The sequence below is a fragment of the Myripristis murdjan genome, chromosome 11 (assembly GCF_902150065.1).
Source record: "Myripristis murdjan chromosome 11, fMyrMur1.1, whole genome shotgun sequence".
NCBI lineage: Eukaryota > Metazoa > Chordata > Actinopteri > Holocentriformes > Holocentridae > Myripristis > Myripristis murdjan.
Genome location: NC_043990.1, coordinates 12,545,963 through 12,568,037, shown reverse-complemented (window position 1 = coordinate 12,568,037; position 22,075 = coordinate 12,545,963). Strand labels below are relative to the sequence as shown.

General features: G+C 42.6%; 1 protein-coding gene across 1 annotated transcript in view; it reads left to right on the top strand.

The window, feature by feature from the left end:
* Positions 1 to 22,075, top strand: part of LOC115367586 (dolichyl-diphosphooligosaccharide--protein glycosyltransferase subunit STT3B) — an 87,527-nt gene that overhangs the window by 53,216 nt on the left and 12,236 nt on the right. The window contains exons 3-7 of the mRNA XM_030063378.1: positions 2,743 to 3,030; positions 9,362 to 9,427; positions 14,948 to 15,047; positions 16,640 to 16,738; positions 19,542 to 19,688. Of these exons, the coding sequence (XP_029919238.1) occupies positions 2,743 to 3,030; positions 9,362 to 9,427; positions 14,948 to 15,047; positions 16,640 to 16,738; positions 19,542 to 19,688 (700 nt within the window). The remainder of the gene's footprint in view (positions 1 to 2,742; positions 3,031 to 9,361; positions 9,428 to 14,947; positions 15,048 to 16,639; positions 16,739 to 19,541; positions 19,689 to 22,075) is intronic.

The window sequence follows — 22,075 nt, the reverse complement described above, 5'->3', positions numbered from 1 at the left end:
GGTCTTCTTCAAGTCCTCCTCAGGCAATCACGCTTGTTTGCCTAAAAAGGACTTTTAAGCGTTGCATATCTGAGTGCTGTATAGCCTACTTTTGCTCTATTTGATGTTTGGGATCATACCCAATAAAATTATTTTAAATGCATCGTACAAATGCTGCTCACATAAAAAATGATGTATTAATTAGAATTGATAGTTTATATTCTCACCACTTATTTCTCATCTCCCAATACAAATACAGTTGTATTTGTAAAACTTTTAAATAAAAAAAAAAAAAAAAAAAAAAAAAAACATAAATTAAATTAAAGTGCCAAATGTTGATGTCTCCCCGCATGGTAGAACAATTGGAATTTGCTTGGTAATGTAGAAAATACTGCATATAGCGACAAATATCGCAATGTTCAGTATTACTAGGTATTAGCATGAGCAACTGAATACTGACTGGAGGTTTCAAGTCCCTTGCTCTGGACACTGTAATGGAAGTTAACAGACAAACAAATGAACAAATTTTTATTCATTTTATTCATGACTGAGCTAGATCATTATTGTCTGAACATAGACGGGCTTCAGGAAGCGGGGCATTTGGTTTACTCCCACACTGCTCTGAAAATGTGTGCGAGAGCCCTTGTTTGCATTAAGCCTGTGCTTTTAAACCACAAAGGGGCATAAGCAAGTGCCGGAAATTGGTGCAAACAGTCTGCTTCAGTGATCATAATGCAATGGCACTCTCTGGCTTTGGTAGGGTAAATACAGTCCATGAATTACTGAGTTAGTTCTATCCCTCCCTCCATTTCCCCATCCTTTTTCTTTCTTTTTTCTTGATCGAACATCTGTCCTGACCTGACACTCTAGCGGTGCGGTCATCTTCCTCCTGCAGAGTCATGTTCTCAGATCACTTTAGCTCCAGGTGGAATTTACAAAACCACCTTTCCTGTGTCAGAGCAGTAGACTGTTCTGTTGCTTTCGCCCTCCTCTCCCTGCACTCCACTTTCCTCTCTCTCTCCCCTCTGCCTCTGTATTTCTTTTTCTTCCCCTTTCTCTCCTATGTCTTTTCATTTGCTTTTTCTTGTCCTTCTCTCTCCTCTTTTTGTCTTTATTTTCACCTCATCATTGCTCTTTCCTCTCTGCCTCTCTTTTTCTCCCCTTCTCACTTTCTCATCTCGTCTCATCATTCTCCTCCTTGCTCTCACCCGCACCCTCGTTTTTTCCTCCCTTCTCATTCAGTCTCGGGCAGATGATCCTGACAGTCCTCATTAATTGTGTATGATAGCGTTAAGTATCTTAGCGCTCAGATGGGTCGCACTGTTTTGAAGACAGACGAACATATCTGTTAATATGACGTGAGTGCCTTTCTGCCTAGACCACTTCTGCTGCCCTTCCTTCCGTTTTTTCCCCCCCTTTGGTCCATTTCTCCCTCCTCTCCCCAGAGGATGACTGTCAGTTGCTCTTTTGTCTGAGCCATAGATAAGGAATGAGGTTTTCTTTAATGTGACAGTCCATAATAACAGAGTGCTATTGAGCCAATAAACCACTCTTTGTTGCAACAAGGGGAGTGCCCTGTGTGCGTTTTTGGAAGTATTTTTGGTCTACCCCATTTAATAATACATTTATAATGCCTGAACAACAGCTATGAGGTGCATTATTAAATATTGATTTTGTGCTTTCATGGGTTGTCATTTGTGACATAACAGTGAAACTGTATCAATGTGTAAAACAGAAATGTCCAAATAAAATGATTTTATTAAACTAAACTAGAGACTGTGTAAAAATGTTTTATCCATCGGCTTAAACTCTAAAGCTAAGTGCAGTTAGCTATAATGAACCAGCAAAAGCATATCATCTCTAATTTTTGGTGACTTGGGGCCTACTGCACTGCTCAGAAAGGCTAATGATTTCAGCAGTGGTTTTGTAAATGGCATCACACTGCTTCATTCGGCTGAGTCCAATCCACAGGGTGAAAAGGCAGGCATGGTTGATTTGGGAGGAAGAGATTGGCCGACGGAGCTTAGGCCTCCCAGGCTTCAGCTAATTAGAGATGTGAAGACCGGAGCGGATCAGCGACAAAGCAGAGAGTGTGTGGACTGTGGCTATAATGCACAGGCATCAGGGACATCACTCATACGTTAAACATAACCCCGTTTTACATCAGACAGCCAGTGTTGTGCAGAGGGCTGTAATTAGATCTGCTCTCATGTATAGAGGAGACAAGGCCGTTGGGCCTCGCTTGCTCTGGCCCCAGCTCTGACTGACTGGACGGTGTAATTAGTTACAACTTCCTGGTGAAGATCGCCTTACCTGGCACTTCTGAGGGCTGGCCTGAGTCCACGGCAGATTCAGTTAGCTTGATTCTTGTGATATACCAACAGGGAAATGTTTGTTTGATGTACCTATATCGTGCCTTGAATGTGATCCCTTGGCTCTGTTGGCTGTGTGTATTAATGGAAGCCTGCATCTGGGCCATTGAAATGAATTTATATTTAATGTCCTTGGAAAATACTGTAGCAAGCAGCATTAGTGTGGTGTTCTGTACTTCCTATTTCTAGTGTCACAACGTCTCAGTTCACTATCTGAAATGTCCTTTTTCTCTTGTTCTCTTTCCTGTTCATTCACTCTTCACTTCACTGCCCACGTCTCCATCACTCACCTCTCCCACTCCCTCCATTTTCTGTCTTCCTCTCCCTCCCCATCCTTCTCTCTCCCCCGCTTCTGCTCCTCTGTCTTTCCTCTGTCTCTCTCCTCCCTCAGGTATACCCCGGGTTAATGGTGACCGCGGGCCTCATCCACTACGTGCTCAACCTGCTCCATATCACTGTCCACATCCGAGACGTGTGTGTCTTCCTAGCGCCAGTATTCAGTGGCTTGACCTCCATCTCCACCTTCCTGCTGACACGGGAGCTGTGGAACCAGGGGGCAGGGCTGCTGGCAGCCTGCTTCATCGCCATAGTCCCCGGCTACATCTCTCGCTCAGTGGCCGGTTCCTTCGACAATGAGGGCATCGCCATCTTCGCCTTGCAGTTCACCTACTACCTCTGGGTATGTGTGTGCTGTTCTATAAGAAAGACAGAATGCACAGAATGAACATGGTATATCTGCAGGTTTTGATGAGGTGGTCGATCAAGACCAGTGAATAAAGATTTCAGGCCTTCAAACTCATTTTCCAAACTATACTCTCTGTTATGGAATTAAAACTCCCCACCCATTTCTGAGTGGCAAAGTAAACAAATGAACACTGGTTTTTAAAAACCAGAAGATTGTGTCTGTACACCATACCAGCTAACTCACACTATACATTTTCAAGCTGTCGCAGAGTTAAAGCTGCAATCTGCCACAAATTGTGGTTTATTTGTGGTTATGTGTGTACTCTCCCATCTTTGCAACAGGAAACACAAAAATATATGGCCCAGAATTTAAATTTTGTTCTTAGCAAAAGCTAAACCTCGCTGGCTAGCCGATATGATTCATAAATTACAAATACTGAGCCATAAGACCTGTGTGGATGGGATTATTATTACAGGGACTGTAAATTTAATGAACGATCCTGACGGAAGATATGCATTTCTTTACTACTCTCCATAAACTATTGTCAGATTCCAGAATATGCCTATTGCGATAAGCATTTGTAACTTATGAATCACAAACAGTGTAGGAGTAATAAAGTAATACATCTAAGCTGGGCCATTGGGATCATTGATTAAAATCACAAAAGTGCAATGTGACATTACTAAATTACATTACCAGTGTTGCGTCGTTATATTTATTCCATACCGACAATTATTTTTATTCTGGACGGGATAAAATTCCCCAGGTCGAGTTGTAAAAATGAACAATCACCAAATAAAAACTGCCCTTATTAGGATAATTCCGTCGGGACAAAACACAGAATCCAAGGAAAACTGAGACGCGTGGTCACTCATAACAGCCAGTAATGACATAATAATAAAACATAATCGTTCTTTGTTCTTTGTTACCCCTTAAACTCCCCTCGAGTCTTTAGTGCTCTTTATTTGACAGATGCTTAGCTACTACAGTAGTGATCCTGTACCAGGAACGGTCATGCACAAGTTGCTCCTGTTTCCTCTCTGCTTTCTTAGTTGTAGGTGGAGCAGCACTTTTAGGTGGACGGTCTCTGTTACACATAAAAGTCTAATGTTACCTTTTAGTCTGTTGCCAACTTCAATTTCTGTGTCTCTAATCCAGCTCTATTGTCACTGTTGGCATCCTGTTTGTGCTTAGTCTATTGTTGACTTTAGAGGACAGTCTATACAGCCTGAGGAGTAGCCCTATTTTTAATTTCTGCTTGCGCTTGGTTGTTAAATTATTTATCCAAAGCCTAGAAAGGCAGGCAGGGCATCTATGCTGCCCATGTGGAAGCTAGGAAACAGTGTGCTGCTCTGAAAAGCCTTCACATATCCGTGACCTTTAAGAGTAGAATTGAAAAGATTTTGGGTTAAAGGTGCAATAGCTTTTTTTTTTTTTCACTCTTTTTATTTACCTTCTTTTCCTGAATGAATGCCAGAACTTGTGAGCACAGCGTATGTGTGCTATTTGTATTGAAATGTACTTTTACTGACATTGTCAAGGTTTTGGCGCATGTGTTGTTTTAACTTACAAGGTAGCTGACCTTTTTTTATATTTTCTTTTTTTTAAATATTTGATTTCCAAATACACAGCTCAACTAAAATTTTATATCTAATTACCTCAGATCTGTCAGCTAAGCAATGTTAATTTTTTAATAAATAAATAAACGTTTTTCAGCTTTTATCCATCTGACATTTAAAAGACTTCTAAAGTAAATTTCTATTTCCCTAGCTCAAAACATATTCTTACCAGTTGTTCTGGGTCTGCAAGGCTGACCTTGCCAGAAGAAAGAAGGCACACAGATGAGTGGAGAAGGTTATTTTTGAGTACAACTCTGAGGTTTGCATGGTTTGTTACTGTAGGTGGAGGGAGGAAGTGTTTCAAGGTAAAAGAAGTCAGAAACATGAAACATTCTTTTTTGCTTGCCCTTGGAGTCCACTCCCCTCAGTCACATCAGCAGCTGCCTCACAGCCCCACAGCTATCAACACCATGTGCAGATGCATCTTAAAGAATCTTGTGTGTGTGTGTCTGTGTCTCGTATGTGTGTGTGTCTCGAGTGTGTGTGTGTGTTTGAGCTTGTCGGGTGGGGTGGGGGTCGGGGGATGGTTATTCAGAATCCAGCTCACATTGTGCATTTTGTTCCTCTCATGACAAAATGAAATTGGAGAGCGATGCCTTGCAAATGCTCTCATCTGTATCTCTCCTCTTTCCTTATCAGAGTTGACCTTGACAGGCATGGCGGATTTTTTCTATACCAGATATAATCATTAAATGATGATTGCTTTATTTTGTAACTGTGGAGCGATGAATGATCACTCCAAGCCAATTTTTAACAAAGTCTTTCATTAATGATTTTAACAGAATCGCTAAAAAGATTTTTTTAACAATCACATTTGACTGTCAAATGGAAAAAATCCTTCAGACAGGACTTGTCCTTAATATTACCTGCTGTGACTAATATCAGCTGGGTGGCATTGGAGCCTCATTTCAGACAGTCTGATAATGTGCACCAGAGCTGCACCTCTAATCGCTGTCCCCCTACAAGCGTTTTTCAGAAGGCAAATAGAGACGAGCTTCCATTATGCATGCCACAGGCAGTCAGTGAGCAGGAATAGTAGCTTCTAGCTTATAGGCTATTTATTCAATTTTTATATGCACTTACCTTAGAGGCCTTGTCCTCACTTTCAACTCAAGCCCAAGGACATGCCGGGCCAGGAAAGCACTTGCGCAGGCACAGGTAAGTTGTGACGTGGGTACTTTGTCGCGCCACGCTTCACTGCTGTTTGCTGCAGCTTTAGTCGGATGGGTAGTGCCGTTGCTGCTGGGCTGGAAGAGACCTTTTGTCCGACCCAGGATCCAGACAGCCCAGTTTATGTCAGTTTGTCAAATCATGCATGGTTACATCTCTTCGTGCAGTTGTGTGTGTACTGAGTCACTGGGCTCAAGTGAGCTTGGCGACAGCTCTATATCCCTTTTTGAACTGTGTCACTGACACCGATCTGGCGGTGACCTATAGTGTCCAGGTGGCTGGCTGAGCGCTCCTGTTGTGTCTGCAATTTAAGCCCTGACACAACAGAACCGGCTCTGTGTCTGTGTGTTAGCTCAGCAGAGTGCAGCTGATAGTGATAGTGTCATTCACTCAGAGAGGGTCTGCATCCCTAGACACATATACCTGCGGACACACAGATACTTCAGAACACAGACACAGTTTTCCCCTCACATACTGAAGCACACACTTGAGCTTTCACTTATGCATGCCTACACAGCAAAACACAGAAACAATGCAGAATTTCTGTGGTGTTGAGCGAAACGCTATACCTGACAGGTTAGACATATGATATTAATATCATTAAACACCAAGGACACTTTACAGTCATCTTTACTATACAGCCTGCAGGCAGTAATTTAGGCTTCTTTTGAGGGGAGCAATCTAGATCAGGCCACCACTACATGCTAGATAAGTTTTGTCATTAGGTGATGTCAAAATCTTTCTGATGGCATCCAGCAATATAGTATCCAGCAACACCAACACGAGTCATCCCTCCAGAGGCTGGCTCCAGCCCAGGTGTTTTCCTTCTGTGTCCAAGAGGTTTTCTTCCTGTGTCTGTCTGGCATCATTGTTATCACCCAGCGGGTCTTCTGAAATGATCTTTATCTCCAAAAACAGCCCCCAGAATATCACCATTTGACTCCACAGGAGTCATCCAAAGACCATCACCATCATCATTTGTCTCACACCAGGAAATGCGTATTAGGCTGTGCTGGAGGAGCAGCTGCTAGCCTCTGAGGTATTATAAGGGCCCCTTGTCATCCTGTGTGAGTGGACAATACATCTCCAGGTGAGGCAGGTGTTCCTCGATACAGTCATCACAGAATCCTAAGGTGATGTGTCACCAGTGGAGCGGCACCCTCGGAACAAAATCCACCTTGACACACACGCCACCGCTCACGCCGCCATTCTATTTGGCAAGGGCCCCGAAAAACAATCATCCTGGTCACGCGCCACTGCTTCCCATTATCAGTCTCATTTACCCACGTTTGTCTCAGCGATTTCTCTTTTTCTTCTTCCTGTCTTTACTCCTGTCTTTCTTTGTCGCTCATCCTTTGTCTCTTGTCTTCCTTCCATTATTTCTCTTCTTGTGTATGCTCTCTCTTTCTTCCCTCCCCTGCTTTGCTTTCTCTCCCTGTATCTCATTATTGCTCATTCCTTTCTCACTCTCTCACCCCGTCTTCCTTCCCCCCTGTCTCTTTACCCCCTGACGTCTCCACATGGCAAAATGTGCAGAGCCGTTCTCTGAAGTCTCAGCCCAATCTTTATTATCCGGCTCCTTCAATTTATCCGCTAATAACCCATTCAGCTCCACTTGCTTAATCTCCCTGTGTTAACCCCCCCTCATCCCCACCCCTAATCTATAATTGAATCCTCTCACACCCGAGAGAGCTGCCCTTTTTAACATCCCAGCTCCGCATAACATGAGTACACACACACACACTCTTACAACATCTTCCCTCCCTTACACTCACCCCGTACACCATGCCTACATTGTTGCAGCAGTAATTCCACAGTTTCTCTCAGCTCACATTTAATTAGCTGGCCTCGTATCGCTGTGTGACTTCTGTGTTTTCACAAGGGGAGTGCAGCTGGAGGAGGGGGGGGTGAAACACTGGTTGAACATGACTAACACATGCTCTGAATGGGCATCACAAGACTGCTCGCTAGTTGCGGTCGCCTACAGTGGGCTGATTGTGTGCCGAGAAGAGCCCTGCCTCTATTTTCCGCAGTGGCCTATATCTCTCGTCAGCCCTCTCTCCTCAGCCTACTCAATGAGGAGATAATGCTCATTTTTGCTCTGAAATAAAAAAAGGCTCAGCAAGGAGCCATTAGAGAGAAGTTTGTCACGGGAGGCTTTTTGGTGGGTATGCCTATGGCAATTCAAGTTACAACTTATTCACAATTTGCTGTCCTGAACCAAACGACAGTGGTCCAACAAGTGTTGTCGTTTTTTTGTTGTTTTTTTCCCCCCTGACATATCACCAGTCAGCAAACGGAAGTTCCAGCTTTTCCAAGGGAGAATGCAAATCAGGTCAGCACAGCAGCATAGCTTACTTCAGCTCAACAGGAAAACACTGTCTGGAGATGGATCGTTTTGGGTGTTTTTGTTATGTTTGTGTGTGGGAATGAGGCGGCGTCAGTGTCCGTGTGGGTGTGTGCCACTGATTGATTGATGGATTGATGTCGGCTAGACTCTTGTGTGCTGCCTCAGTGAGCCCCTGCTGGGTGTTTGAACAAGGTGTGGCCACCTGCTCCAGAAATCCATTGATTTTTTTTTTTTTTTTCCCCTCCTCATCAGTGGATCAAGTGAGCCGTGTTGAGTCGCACAGGCATTGCCCACTGTGATACAAGCTCAGATGACAGCCCCTGTCCTGTCACCAGTACTCGCCATCAGTTTTGTTATTGCAGGGACAGTTCTGAAGTTAGTGTGTATGTGTGTTTGTCTGTGTCAGTGTGCTTTGCGTGTCTGTGTGACTGTATTTGCATTCAAGTTTGCGCATGTGTCTGAGTGTGTGCATCTCACTCACTTGGTTTATCTGCCTGTGGAGGGAAAGGAGAGCTTGTTTACAAGCTGTCGGCAGCAATCTAGTTTAAACTCGTCTGTCTCTCCTCATCCTCTTCTCTTTCACCACAGCTGGCTGTCCCTGATCTGCTGTAATTATCAAACTAGTGTAAAGATACTCTTCATCTATCTGACTGTTGATTTTGAGTTCATCCTGTTTTCCATCCATGGAAAAATGTATTTTTGGCAATTTATTAGCCTGTAATAGCTGAAAATGCAACTATGCAGCTCTGGTTTTTCACAAAAACTACAGACGTATACAGATACTTGCAGTCTCAAAACACATCTTAAAATACACTTGCATTCAATAAATCATGATTGTAAACAAAGCCTGTATTGGAGCTTCTGTATTTCAACATGGGTGTGCATCACAATAAACTACAGGCTGGACCTTAAAAGGAGAGGACATACTGCTTTCAGCACAGATTGGGGATTTATTGTCTGTTATTGAAAGGAGATTTGCATATAGTTTTTTTGTTTGTTTGTTTGTTTTGTTTTGTTTTTTGTAGAAAATGTGCTTATTGTGTCTGAGTGTCTAGTGTGCAAGAAAACAGGAATTACTCAGTTCACCTAGCTGCAGGTCTACATGCCTTATTTAATGTTGAAGCATACATGCCCAACATACTGTTCTGACTTTTACCATTTTATCTTGTCTCTTTTTTTCCTTCAGGTGAAATCAGTGAAGACGGGCTCAGTATTCTGGACCATTGGCTGTTGTCTCTCCTACTTCTACATGGTGAGAATAGTCTACACCCACACACACATACACGCACACATGCACACGTCTACACCTACACAATGGTCTATGTACAGAGGTAATACGTTTAAAGTCTAGAAAAAAAACATTGGATAGATCCCACCAAAGACTGGATGGGACTGATTTGATTTAATCACGCACCATCTCATCTCAATCTGAATGGGAAATGCAAGTCGTGATTACATTAAGGTAGCCCCCGCGATGATGCCGTTGGAGCGATTGCTTGCTGTCATGAATGGACAAGGCGCTGCGTGGAAAAAGAGGAGGAGCAGTGTAGCCGGTGTGTTACGCATTATTTATGAATTCCGGCATTACCCATCAAGGGGATTGATGAGCGAGATGAGATAAAAAGATGATCCAGGCAGACTGTCTCAGAGACGGATTGTGTGTATGTATGTGTATGTACTGTATGTGTGTGTGAGGGAGGGAGAGAGAGAGAGAGAGACAGAGAGAGAGGGAGAGGGCACCTAGCCTATGAAAATCTCCAGCCTCCAGCTCATTCCTAGCTAAAGCTCTTCGGCCGGCCGTGAGACAGATGTCAAATGAACCGGATTACTGAAATCCAGCTTCATCGATCACGCTGGGCCACAGCGTTTGAGGAGGGGAGAGAGAATGGAGAGACAAGACCAGGAGGGAAGGGAGAGAGTGTGATGGAAAGATGACGTTGATGGGGAGGAAAGACAGAGAGAGATAATTGAGAAATGAGCCCGAGAGAGAGAGAGAACAGGAATGGGATAGGAGGACAAGAAGGAGATAATTGGATAGAGAGATGGAGTGGAAAGATAGAGAGATGGAGGGAGAGAGATAGAGGAGGATAAGACTGGAGAGAGCACAGAGCGAGATAACCTCCTACTTTCCTCCCTTCCTCACTCTTCCTACCTAGTCACAGACGATGGGAACACTGACTCTCTTTCCACTTATGTGATGTTCCTCTGCAGCCCACCCACTGTTGCAGATGAGCTCTCTGGCAGCAAGTACAAACTAGGCATGTATGTCTCCATCAACACCATCAACCTACCCACTCACACACTGTCTCCTCTTTGTCTCACACTGTATGCCTTCACACAAGCACTTCATGCGCCGCAGTCGCTGGTTGACCCACCCCTTCTTCTTTAACCACCCCATCACCTTCTCCTGTCAGTTTAATCAGGATATAGCCAAGGCTACATTCCCACACCAGTGGAGCTTAATTGAATGTGACAATCATAATGCTGATATGGAGACAGAGGGAGAGATCCCCTGCCTGGCTACTGAGATAATCAGAAAAGAGAGGGAGATGAAGACGATGATGAGAGGAATGGAATCGACTGATGGACAGGAGCTGTAGGAGCCCCACTGTGCCAGCTATGCGGCATCCTCCCTTCATCCCTCCAGGGGAGGTAATGTGGTAGAGGATGGAGAGGAGGAAACACAGAGCGAAGAGCCAAAAGAGATAGATTGATAAGCTGCAGCGCCTGCTCATTCATTCCCAAGACACTGGCTCGGTGTTCAGTCTAAATCCTCCACTGTCCCCACCACCAGCGTAACCTGCGTCATGGGAGCACTTCAAAAGCTCCTTCTTCTCTCATAAAGTATTGATGAGGTGCTCTCAGCACAACTCTGACTCCTTAGGTAATTGTTTATAAGATGTTGCCACTTTCCACGGGTTATTTTAAGAAGTCATGTGATTAAAATCATAACCCCACCACCAGATGATCTTTTTAAAGACAGTAAAAAGCAACCCCAGAGCCTTGCCTCTGCCCATAATGCAGCCTCAGGTCTATCAACACCTTCCTCATATACACACATTCACACTTGGGACACATTCACACACCACACACAGGCCTGCTAACTGACAGTGGAATCTGGCTTCCAGGGCTTCTGTCTCAGTCAAGGCCCTTTGTCTGCCTTTTATCTCAAGTCTTGCAGTCGTGTGACCTCAAGTCTCACGTCATCTCACAGTCCCTTTGATGTACCACAAAGTCCGGCTGGGGTTGCACACATATTCAAAAACAAAAGTGTCAACCCACATGAGCACACACGTGCACACAAACACACTCTTTCCCCCTGCCATTGCAGTGCACACACTGGGTGAAAGATTTATGCCTACACACACAGAGCAAAAGCCTTTTCCCTCTAGCATGCTCTGTGTACTCTGTATCCTCTTCATGGTGGCCTCATGGTCATCAGATAAGCCCAGTATGAAATGCAGAGAGATAACAGCAAAAGACTTTGCTCCCAACCATGTCTGGTTCCTGCCCTCAGCTGTTAGCTTGTGGCTCGTGGAGAGATTTGGGGTCAAAATAGACTGAACAATACTTTGCGATAGAGCTTGTTCATTTAAACTCACACAGAGCAGTGGTTTTGTCATGGACATTTATCTTTGTGCTGTCCTCTAATGTGACCAGCTAGCCAGCCTTACCCATTCCTTTCTTCCCCTCCAGCTGATTTTGTACTGTGTTGGCTTGACCAAAGACTCTATAAAGAAGTTGCATTATTTTGTACTGAGTTTGGAAAAGAAACTTTGTTGCCTCAGGTAATATAATGAGACTTGACATAGTACCGATATGGCTCATGTTTGATCAGTGCCTGAGTCGACCCCACTCTCACCGACTTTAACAACCGAAGGAAAAGCAAACCATAAAGAAAATGTTTACTTTCACTGTCTGTGTCGATAATGCATTTCATTGAGATATCGGGGAGGCCAACCAGAGAGATCAATATTTTAAAGAGGCATTTTATTAGGCTTACCCTGAGAAAAACACTCAGATTAAGCACTGGTTGCTTTGGTTTCTTTCTGTCAATAAATAAAATTTCTTCTCAAACATCCACATCGATTCACAGACCTCCACATTGTGAGCTGGACTTGGCCAGCTTGTCTGCAGAGACATGGCTTAATGTGTCCTTGGGACTTTACTACCCTCAATGTCAGGACTGAGGGCTGGTCTTTCTCACTGTTTGTTGCCGATATGCTCTGGTGCCTTCAGTAGATTTCAAATGGTTTAGGCTATAAGCAGCCCTGATAGTGAGGGAATTTAAATTTAATTTTCACAATGGAGTCCTGAACTCCTCCTACACACACTTTCTCTGTCTCTCTCTCTCTGACTTTCTCTCTTGCTCTATTTCTGACTCTTATCATCTGCACCCACTAAACGCTAAAGTATTACTGCAGACGTTATGTCAAATATTTGGTCAAATTGCAAAGGCATGCCCGCCAAAGAACCAGTAGCCTCTCTATTTTTGTCACTCGCTTTGTGTTTCCAGTGCTGTATTTTCAATTAGTGCCCAGCCAGTCAGCAAGCAAGACTCATTCAGCTGCCTCTTTGTCAACACTGAAAATGAGCCTTAAATTGAAGTCATCTTTGGTATTCATTGAAGTTATGGTTCACATACTACTAATTGGCTGTCACCATCTGAGGGAACAGATGCAAATGACTGCCAAAAGATAATTGCACCTAACCACTCAGCAAGGAACGTATTTAGGAGTTTTCCTTTCACTCTCTCCCTTAATGTAGCGTTTTACTGTTTTTATCAATTAGACATGAGGTGCTCGTTTTTCTCTGACTGCGTAAGTGTAATGAATGCTTTTTTCATCGTACTTAACAGGTGCAAAGGGGCTTTTTTCTGACAAGCTGCTATGAATAAAGGATCAAACAATTTGCTGCTGTGCAATCCTTTTCCTATTTAATTTCCCTTCCCTCTCTGCTGGCGCGCCCCCCCCTCCCCATTGCACTTTTCTACCACTTTCTGGCTCTCTTTCTTTGGCGAACATCTCTCTTGCTCTCTTTCTTCATGTCTGTCTCTCTCTTAATCTCTCTCTTCCTCTTTTTCTGTGTTGTTCCCTCTTCCATTCTCTGAGCTGCTCTGTCTTTCTCTCTGGTGCACTCTCCCTCTCCATTTGCCTGTGAGTGATGTTTTTGTAGAGTAGTTTTATAGCCCCCATGTCTAGTGCTTGGAGACTTAAGCGGACCTCAAAAGGGCTGAAGTATAATTTTTCATGGAGCTTTTAAAGTTATTGGTGCATTTCACATTTTAGATCTAACGGGTAAAGTATGATTGCATAGTTTTTATATGCTGCTATATATGTCAGTGTGTTATTGCTGTGTGCTTGTGTCTGTGGGAACACAATAAGATGTATTTATATCCCTCTAGGCGTGTGTGGGAGAAGGGGTGCTTGATTCATTCAGTTTAAAATGCGATCAAAACTGCAGTTCATATAATGATATGCCAGTAAAGGTCTCCACTAAATCCTTAATTCATTTACTGACATAATCAAAGATCTGTCTTGAAAGCATTGTCATAGTTTGAATATTGTTTTAGTGATTAAAAGTAAAGGTTTTGCATTTTCAAAAATCTATCCCTTCTTTCTGGCACTTTCAGGCCAACTCCAATAAATGCATCACAGCACAACTTAGTCTTGGTTGGCTCACACACACTAATAAAGTGTTTTTGACATCATTCCAATCAGGACAGTTTGCAGCATTTGAACTAAATCAGGTTTACCCCATTTGAATGAGAGGAGCCAGTGCTGTCAGGATCTGTGTATATTCTTTGAATTTATTGATTTAACTCAATTAAACTTTTAAGCAAGTATTTATTTGTGAAACATGAACCTTATCCCTATCCTACTAGAGAACAAAATCATTAAAAAATGTGAGTGTATGTGATCTGTGTATAGATACAGACATAATGTTTTACAAAAAGGGACATCAGATCATTTCTATGGCCTATATATTTAAAGTATGTGAATGTTAAAGAAGAAAATGCACTTACTGAGCTGATTATCTCTGCCAGGCGGCAGCCTGGAGGGGATCATTCATTTAAGCCTTTGTATCTGTCGATGTGTGCATTTATCTGTCCACTGCTAGTCTTGTATACTACTGGGCATATCAGCCTACTATTTTTTTTTTTTTTTTTTTTTTTTGGTGCACAGTTATGACTGTATGATCAAACAGCTCTCTCATGTTTGTGGTGATTCAAAACTTCTGAATCTTGTTTTATACCTCAACTGAGTGCTAACTCCTTAGCTGGTTTTCTGCTTATGTCCGAGCACTGGAGAAGGGGAGATGCACATGGAGTACCACTATTTTTCCCTTCTCCTTTTTAATAGTTATGGAAGCACTGCCTGCGTATTTCCGTTAGTGCGTGTTTCATCTACCAGCAGAAGGGAAAATACAGCGATACTTAATAGAGACCAAACAATGTCTTCAAATTGCTTCCTTAGTTTGACCAGCTGCCAAAAAACACCCAAAGCTTTATCTTACACTGATATGGAATAAAAGCTAGCAAAGCTTCACATTTCTGCAGCTGTATAATTTGCAAATGTTTGGTATTTTTACTTGATAAAATGATTAATTGATTTTCAAAATTATAACTGATTAATTTTTGAGGGGGTCGACTAATTAATTGATCAAATAGTCTTGTCAAGACTTCTCTTGACTGTTACATTTGTGTTATCATCCACCATAGTGGGTGTTTCAGATGACTGACATGCTTCTGTATGCACTGTGTGTGTTCCAGGTGTCAGCATGGGGAGGTTACGTGTTCATCATCAACCTGATTCCTCTGCATGTGTTTGTGCTGCTGCTGATGCAGCGCTACAGCAGAAGAGTCTACATTGGTAAGATGCACATTCACATGCACCAGCATTTTACCCAGAAAGTAACCTCAAGTGCATTATTTTGTGTTACAGATTCCCATGCATCAGTGAAAGTGAAGTAAATGAGCTAGTGTTTTAGATATCACATTGCCTCTCATTAGAGATACATGCACAATCTGCAAAATGTCGTGTCTCTTCCCCAGTCGTCTCCCCACATTGTTGCCTGTGCATTTGACCCTGAAACAGCCTCAAACAACCCAGTCACGGCTGTTTTCATCTCTCTGCGCGACTCACGCAACCTTAAGCTTTCCATCATCGGCAGTGCAGACACCCAGACACCCACACACCACTTAACAGTAAATGCAGCCACCTGCTACCTGATCATTTCGTGTGAATATCAGAAGCGGCGCCCTGGCAGAGAGGATAGGCTTGTTATTTCACAGAACATCCCAGTTCCACTGAACACGTGGCAGCTCCAGCACATTATCCCTTGGCTGAGAGAAGGCAAGCTCGTTACTTGGGACGCTCCACCGGAACACATCCATTGTCAGCTTAGCTGTGGGCACACAGCAGGCACTCGTGTTTGGGTCAAGATAAATGATACTATGTCAAGCATCATTTGCACCTGATTATATGTTGTACTCCCTGTAACTGCAAACCATAGTCTTTGAAGTGCTTTGAAAATAAATGATGTGCTGTTCACAGCGGGGGCCCTTTGGCCTGACTCTGCTCCATCACCCAACGGTAGTTGTCCAACAACAAATTCAGCCCAGTGGCACATGGCTGTTAGTTCAAGCAGAATATTTCACTCCGCCCTCATTGTTCTTCAGGTATATTTACAGCCTGGGCATCAGCCAGCAACCTCATGCATCTTTTGTTCGTAAATGAGAGATGCAATGCAAGATTGGAGGACATTTTCTGTTGACAGAAAAAGGCATTAGGTCTTGAAGTGCTAACTGTTCCACTTGTTTTCTCTCTTCACTGCATTTTGTGGCTCTTCTTTTCAGAGCCATATGTCTCTGTCACTCTGAAAGAAAACACAAACGGAAAAAAATATCGGTGTTTAATGAAATGCCTTGCAGTCTGTGTTCCTTCACAATTCATCTCTCTCTGTCTTGAGTCAATAGCAGATGTGTGAGAGGGAGATTGCTGAGGGCAGTCACAGCTACTTCAAAAATGAGGCACACTCTTCAGGAAGAGTATGAAATCTTAATTAAGTCGGTGTATCTGCGAATCAGTTCCCCCCAGCTACAAAGGTGGGAGTAGCACTGTTCCTGGCACCGCAGCACACCACCACCACACCACACCCCACCTTGCTGTTCCACAGTAGCTCCCATTTTCTCAGTAAATTACTTTAGATTAGGCGTTTTGTATTTACTCCCTCAGAAGTGCGACAGTGAAAATCAATAGGCTTTAAATACCTTTGTGGAGATGGTTTCCCCCAGCAGGACCCAAACTGGAATGGTAGCAGAGAATGGAAAGTGGAGTTCAATACTTTATTTTGATTCTTGGTTTCTTACCGTGTTTACTCTTCTCTCTCTATTTCTTTCTCTCTCTCTCAATTTCTGTCCTTCCTGTCTTCTCACTCCCCTCTGTTTTTCCTCCCTTCACAGCTTACAGTACCTTCTACATCGTTGGCCTTGTGCTATCAATGCAGATACCTTTCGTGGGCTTCCAGCCAATCAGAACCAGTGAACACATGGCCGCGGCAGGTAAGTCTCTGCCTCCTGAGTAGCACCCATACGTTAAGTCTCTCTGCACTCACATGCTATCAGATGTAAAGAGTAAATGAATGTCAAACTTTCAAAGTTATGAAACGCTCATCACTTTCTCCATATCACGTGTTGTGACAGTTAACTACTAAAATATACTTAATCATATAGCTTGTGCACTTAATCACCTCTTGGTTTTCATGAAGAATTTGGTAGCATTGTAGCAAGTGATTTTTAAAAGCACGAAGCAAAATCCTCATAATCCTTTTCAAGATTTCCAATATTTAATTGTCTGTCTTCCTGATTTGATTTTAAAACAAAATAGCACATAAATGCAGTGCAGTTTAGCTGCTAATGCAGATATCCTAGATGTGAGACTTTCTCATCAGCACACAACACACTATGAACATGTTCACACAATCACATGAATACATATCTGTTTGCCTGGAGCACCAACAAACAGTTTACTGCTTAATGCAAGATTTGTCTTTGCTGGTGTGTTGACCTTTGTTAGCATGCATACCTTGAACTATATTTACATTTTTACATTTTGGGCAATTAGCCAACACTCTTACCTCGAGTGACTTACAATTATTAAGAAGGTCTGGGATCAGCATCTTATACAAGGACACATTGACAGGGTGCACTGGCTTTTCCAGGAACTGAGAACATACTTTTTAGACAAATGTTAGGGTCGCTACCCACTCGGCCAGACTGCCACCTCGTGATGTAAGCACTCCATAATCTGTAAGCGCTACCTAAAAGCTACGTCACTGCACATAGGGGAAAGAAACTGACGATTCAAATCATCTATCATTGACCCCTTACAGTCAGTTGAGAAGTTTGAGCTGAGCATTTATTTTCTTTTTGTTTTATTTTCTTTTATTTTAACACAGTACTACAGTGACACAGATGAAATGTAGCCTGTTTCTGCAAAGCTGTGCCTTCATGATCACTGCTACATATAGCAACATGTGGTCACAAAAAGAGTGAGAGGCACACACATATGCACACTATTGCCTATAGTATTTCTGTAATATTTCTATAGCAGTTCAATAGTGTTGCTATAGTTGAGAATACACATGCTGTACATTGCTATAAGGAGAAATGGGAAACACTGAAAGGACCGTTCATTTAGTCTTAAGCTGTTAATAATAAACATTTACTAATATTTAGAAAAGGAATAAACAAGTTATAAGATCTGTTTAACCAGACATATGTCTATGCTAACTCATTATTCCATCTCATTACTCAGACAAAGCTGCATGGTTCTCAAATTGCCCAGCAATTAAAATATTTATGCAGCTGTCTTAAGTGATTTTTATAGATTTTAAATGCTGACATGATTGTGGGACTCTTTTGCATTTGATTAGGGCTGATTTTTGACAGTTTGGGTTATTATTAACATGGGCTATCAGCATTAAAAGTTTGGTTGCCACAGTAAAGATTTACAGTAAGACTACATATAAAGAAGAAATAAAACAATCAGTAGCTCAATAATCATATTCTATGGCCAAGTCTGATTCAACTAAGGAAATCTTGAGTCGAATACAACCCTAGATGTTCATATCCAAACCGTACCATGCAGTGCCATGAATTTATACATGAATGGTTCCAGTAGGAATTGGACTGCTCTCGTGTGAAAGCATGCAGGACCTTATAGAAACAAACGAGCGGTGTCAGTGGGAATCCATATGGTTTTGGCACTTAGGGTACTTTTAATTTAGGCTTGTGGGTAGTTTTTTTTTAAAGCTTTTTAAATTTTGCCTCTCGAGACTGGGCCCATCTGGTCCCTGACAGCACGAATGGGTGCTTATGTATGTGCATGTTTCTTTTGTTCATCTACATCCAGACTGGGAGAGGGCCGTTGTTGGCAGAATTGGGTAATTCGACAGCACCTTTTCTTGAGAATTCTCTCAACACCGCAGCAGGCTTACGATGAAGTGCGCCTGTTTTCCTGGGCATCTAGAACACGGACTGCATAATGAACAGCTTTGAGGAATTATACCAAGGCCATCACCACCAGAAATTATCTCTGCCTCTGCCTCTCTCTCTCCCTCTCAAAGGGCGAGTGTGTTTTTTTGGCACTGGGGTAGCAGCTGCTCAGAACATCTGGTAGCGGCATTCGGAGAGCACTCTGGGAGACAGGAAGAGAGTGACAGAGCCACGGACCTGTGGGTACCGTGGAGATGTCAGCCCCTGAGGCAGGCAAGCAGGGTGGCGTAGAGTGACAAGCGTGTTAGCACCATGGCGGCTCTCCAGGAGACAGGCAGGGCTTTAACCTTGGAAATGGCTGAGACCTGCCGTGGGCGGTGGTGGGCCAGCAGAGGAGAAGGGCGATTTCACATGAGGTTTGTCAAGGGGAGGGAGGTGACGAAAGGGAAGGAAACCAAGCTTCTCTTCAGTTAACATTGAAATTCGTCAGTCATGAAAGGACAGAGGCGGTTGAAAAGAGACATAGGAAGCAAAAGGAAAGAAATACTGTGAAGGAAGGGGGCAAGAAAGAGAGAAAGGGAAGGAAACAGAAGGCGGGGGAAAGTGGGAGGCTTATTTACACAAATCCATCTCATGCATTTGAAATACGTTGTCCCGTAGTATTTATCATTCACATCTGCATGTACAGCCGAAGGGGCTATCGTGCAGCACCTTGTCAAAAATTTCCTGTCAGCTCTGCTTCTTACCGGCTAAACCTGCCTTATATCCTGCAGGAGGGAGACTGGTTCAGGGCTTTCTCAAATATTCTGTGTGAGTTCCTATTGTATATTTACTTTTTCTTTGGTGTCTTTGTGTGTCTTCTCCCCAGGTGTATTTGCACTTCTCCAAGCCTATGCCTTCCTGCAGTACCTGAAGGACAGACTGACCAAGCAAGAGTTCCAGACGCTCTTCTTCCTGGGAGTCTCTCTTGCAGCCGGCGTGGTCTTCCTCACTGTTATCTATCTCACATACACAGGTCCGTATGCCTGCTCACAGAGCTCTGACACACGTCTCGGTAATGTAACATATGTGAAAAGGGGAAAGTAAAATTGTGCTTTGTCCTGATCATATGACTTTTCCTCTGTCATTTCATGCATTGTGATACTTGTCCTTGCTAGCAGTAATCCTCTGGTATTGATTAACTTGGTTGGGTAAATGGTGAGATTACCTGTTCAATAACAGAATGCATTATATCAAACACAAAACAAATCTAGTGAGCCAAGAAATTAACATCTGACACATCTGGATTACTGAAATTGCAAAGTGTTGCATCCCTGCACTCAATAATACTCTACCATATGTTTCAGATAGAGTACATTTACATGCACAGAATAATCTAGATAATGGCTCATCTCTGTTAAGATCTTATTATAGATTAAGTGCCTATATACATTATTTCTCATGAATATCCATGCCTGTGTACATGAATAAACAACACTGTGAATATTACCATGGAAACTGAGCTCACTGTGTGGTCCACACAGAGCCTCACTAAGCTCTCTAATATCAGTATGTCCCAGGTTTCTTATTTAAGTTTCACACAGCTGAGATAAGAGCTGATCCAGGCTACTGGAAACAGAAACAGCGTGTACCTGCACAAACACAAAAAAGTATTATTTGAGTATTGGATAAAGTCAGGAAATCGTTGTGTATGCAAACACACCTGTAAAAAGGATATTTTAGCTGCTCTCGGATTTTTGTAGTGTTTGACTTGCATGTGTAAGACCTTAAAAAATGACAGACAATTTTTGTCCTTATTCCATGTTTTTTTTCTGTGAGTTGAGCACAAGGTATCCTCACTTAAATCAAGCCTTGGTAGTCTTGTATAGTGCATCTTACCTACGTTAAGTCAAGTCAAATGCAAAAAGTGCAATGTTGTGCCATGATGTTCCAAAATTTTAGCGAAGGTACTGCCAACAAACACAATTTAAACTCTGTTCAAGGTGGTATTTCTCCACCCTAACCATTAAGCTCACTCAAAGCTAGAAAGCCCTTGGCTGAAGGATCTTGGTGGTACAATTATGCTGCCGCCTTCATGTTATATTTTGCAAGATAAATGATAAACAAACATACATGCCACACATCACGAAGGCTGAAGCTTTGCATGCTGGAGAACTTTGCAGCATTGGTGGTGATTTGTGCTCTACTAAGTGCCTTCTAGGTACATCTGAGTTTGTGAAATCTTAGATTTGAAGCCTGGTGGTTTTAGCCAGCTGGATCAACTTTGTCCCTGTTTGCATATTTTTCCTCTGTTCCTGTATTTTTAGTTCTTTGAGCTCCCCTCATGGGCTCATGCCATAATGGAGGCCTTATGGTTTTCAGCCTTTTCAAATGTTGCCCTATCGCTATTGCTGATATTTCTGGCACTGAAGTGTTCAGTATTATGCATTCATTGTCCGTCCTTTGTATTGTAGTATTAATATGTACATTAATAACTCCTCAAATAACTTTGCTGCTGAGCCTTCAAACATCACAGTCTTTTTCTTCTGTTCTTTCTCTTTCTTTCTCTGAGTCTTTTAATTTAACATTTTGCTGGTCCCATTGATACCCATGGCCACAATTGATCTTGACTTTACTGATGGCTGGAGTTACAATTTCCTGGTTTTAGAGGACATTTATGAGTGACCAGCAATAGTATGCATTATTTTTAGAAGTTCATTACAAACTCCTACTAAATTAAAGAAGCACACCGAATCTGCTCTTTACCTAAGCCTCTATTGAATACAGTGCTTCAAACTGTCCCTCCTGTAAACTTATCTTTCAGACTGCTACCACACACTGCCTTGGATAAGAGATAGTCACTGTCCCTGTCCCAAACATGCCCTACCAATAAGGCTGTGTTTGTTTTTCTTAGAAGAGTATCCCTCCTGACAGCAGCAGCAAATGTCTACAATTTTAGAGGGAGTTTTTTTTTCCCCAGAGTCATGGGATTAACCATTTTGGGAAGCTCATTTTGCAAGTCTAGACAATGTGGAGATGCACAGAGTCAAAGAGAGACTGGGGCCAAGTCTATTGATTGGCTGAGTCTGTGTCATTATTTAAATCACTTCTGAAAGCCCTTTGTTCTTCTTAGTCTTGTCTTTGTAACTTCTCTTTTGAAAAGTGCTCTACAAATTGCTTTTGGTGATAATAATGATTGTCATTGTTAAACAAGTTTAGTACAGTGTACTTTAGAGTGCAGCAAAGGGCAAAATACAGATATAAATGAGCACAAGAACATCTCACAATTTAAAATATGAGGCCAGAGCTTTTGTGTTTGTGTTATTGTCTGTGCGCACGTGGTGTCTGAGAGCACCCAGGCAACAGTTCTGAGCTGAAATGTATTGAAATTCCAGATCAAAGCCTCGCCAAAATAAGACATTT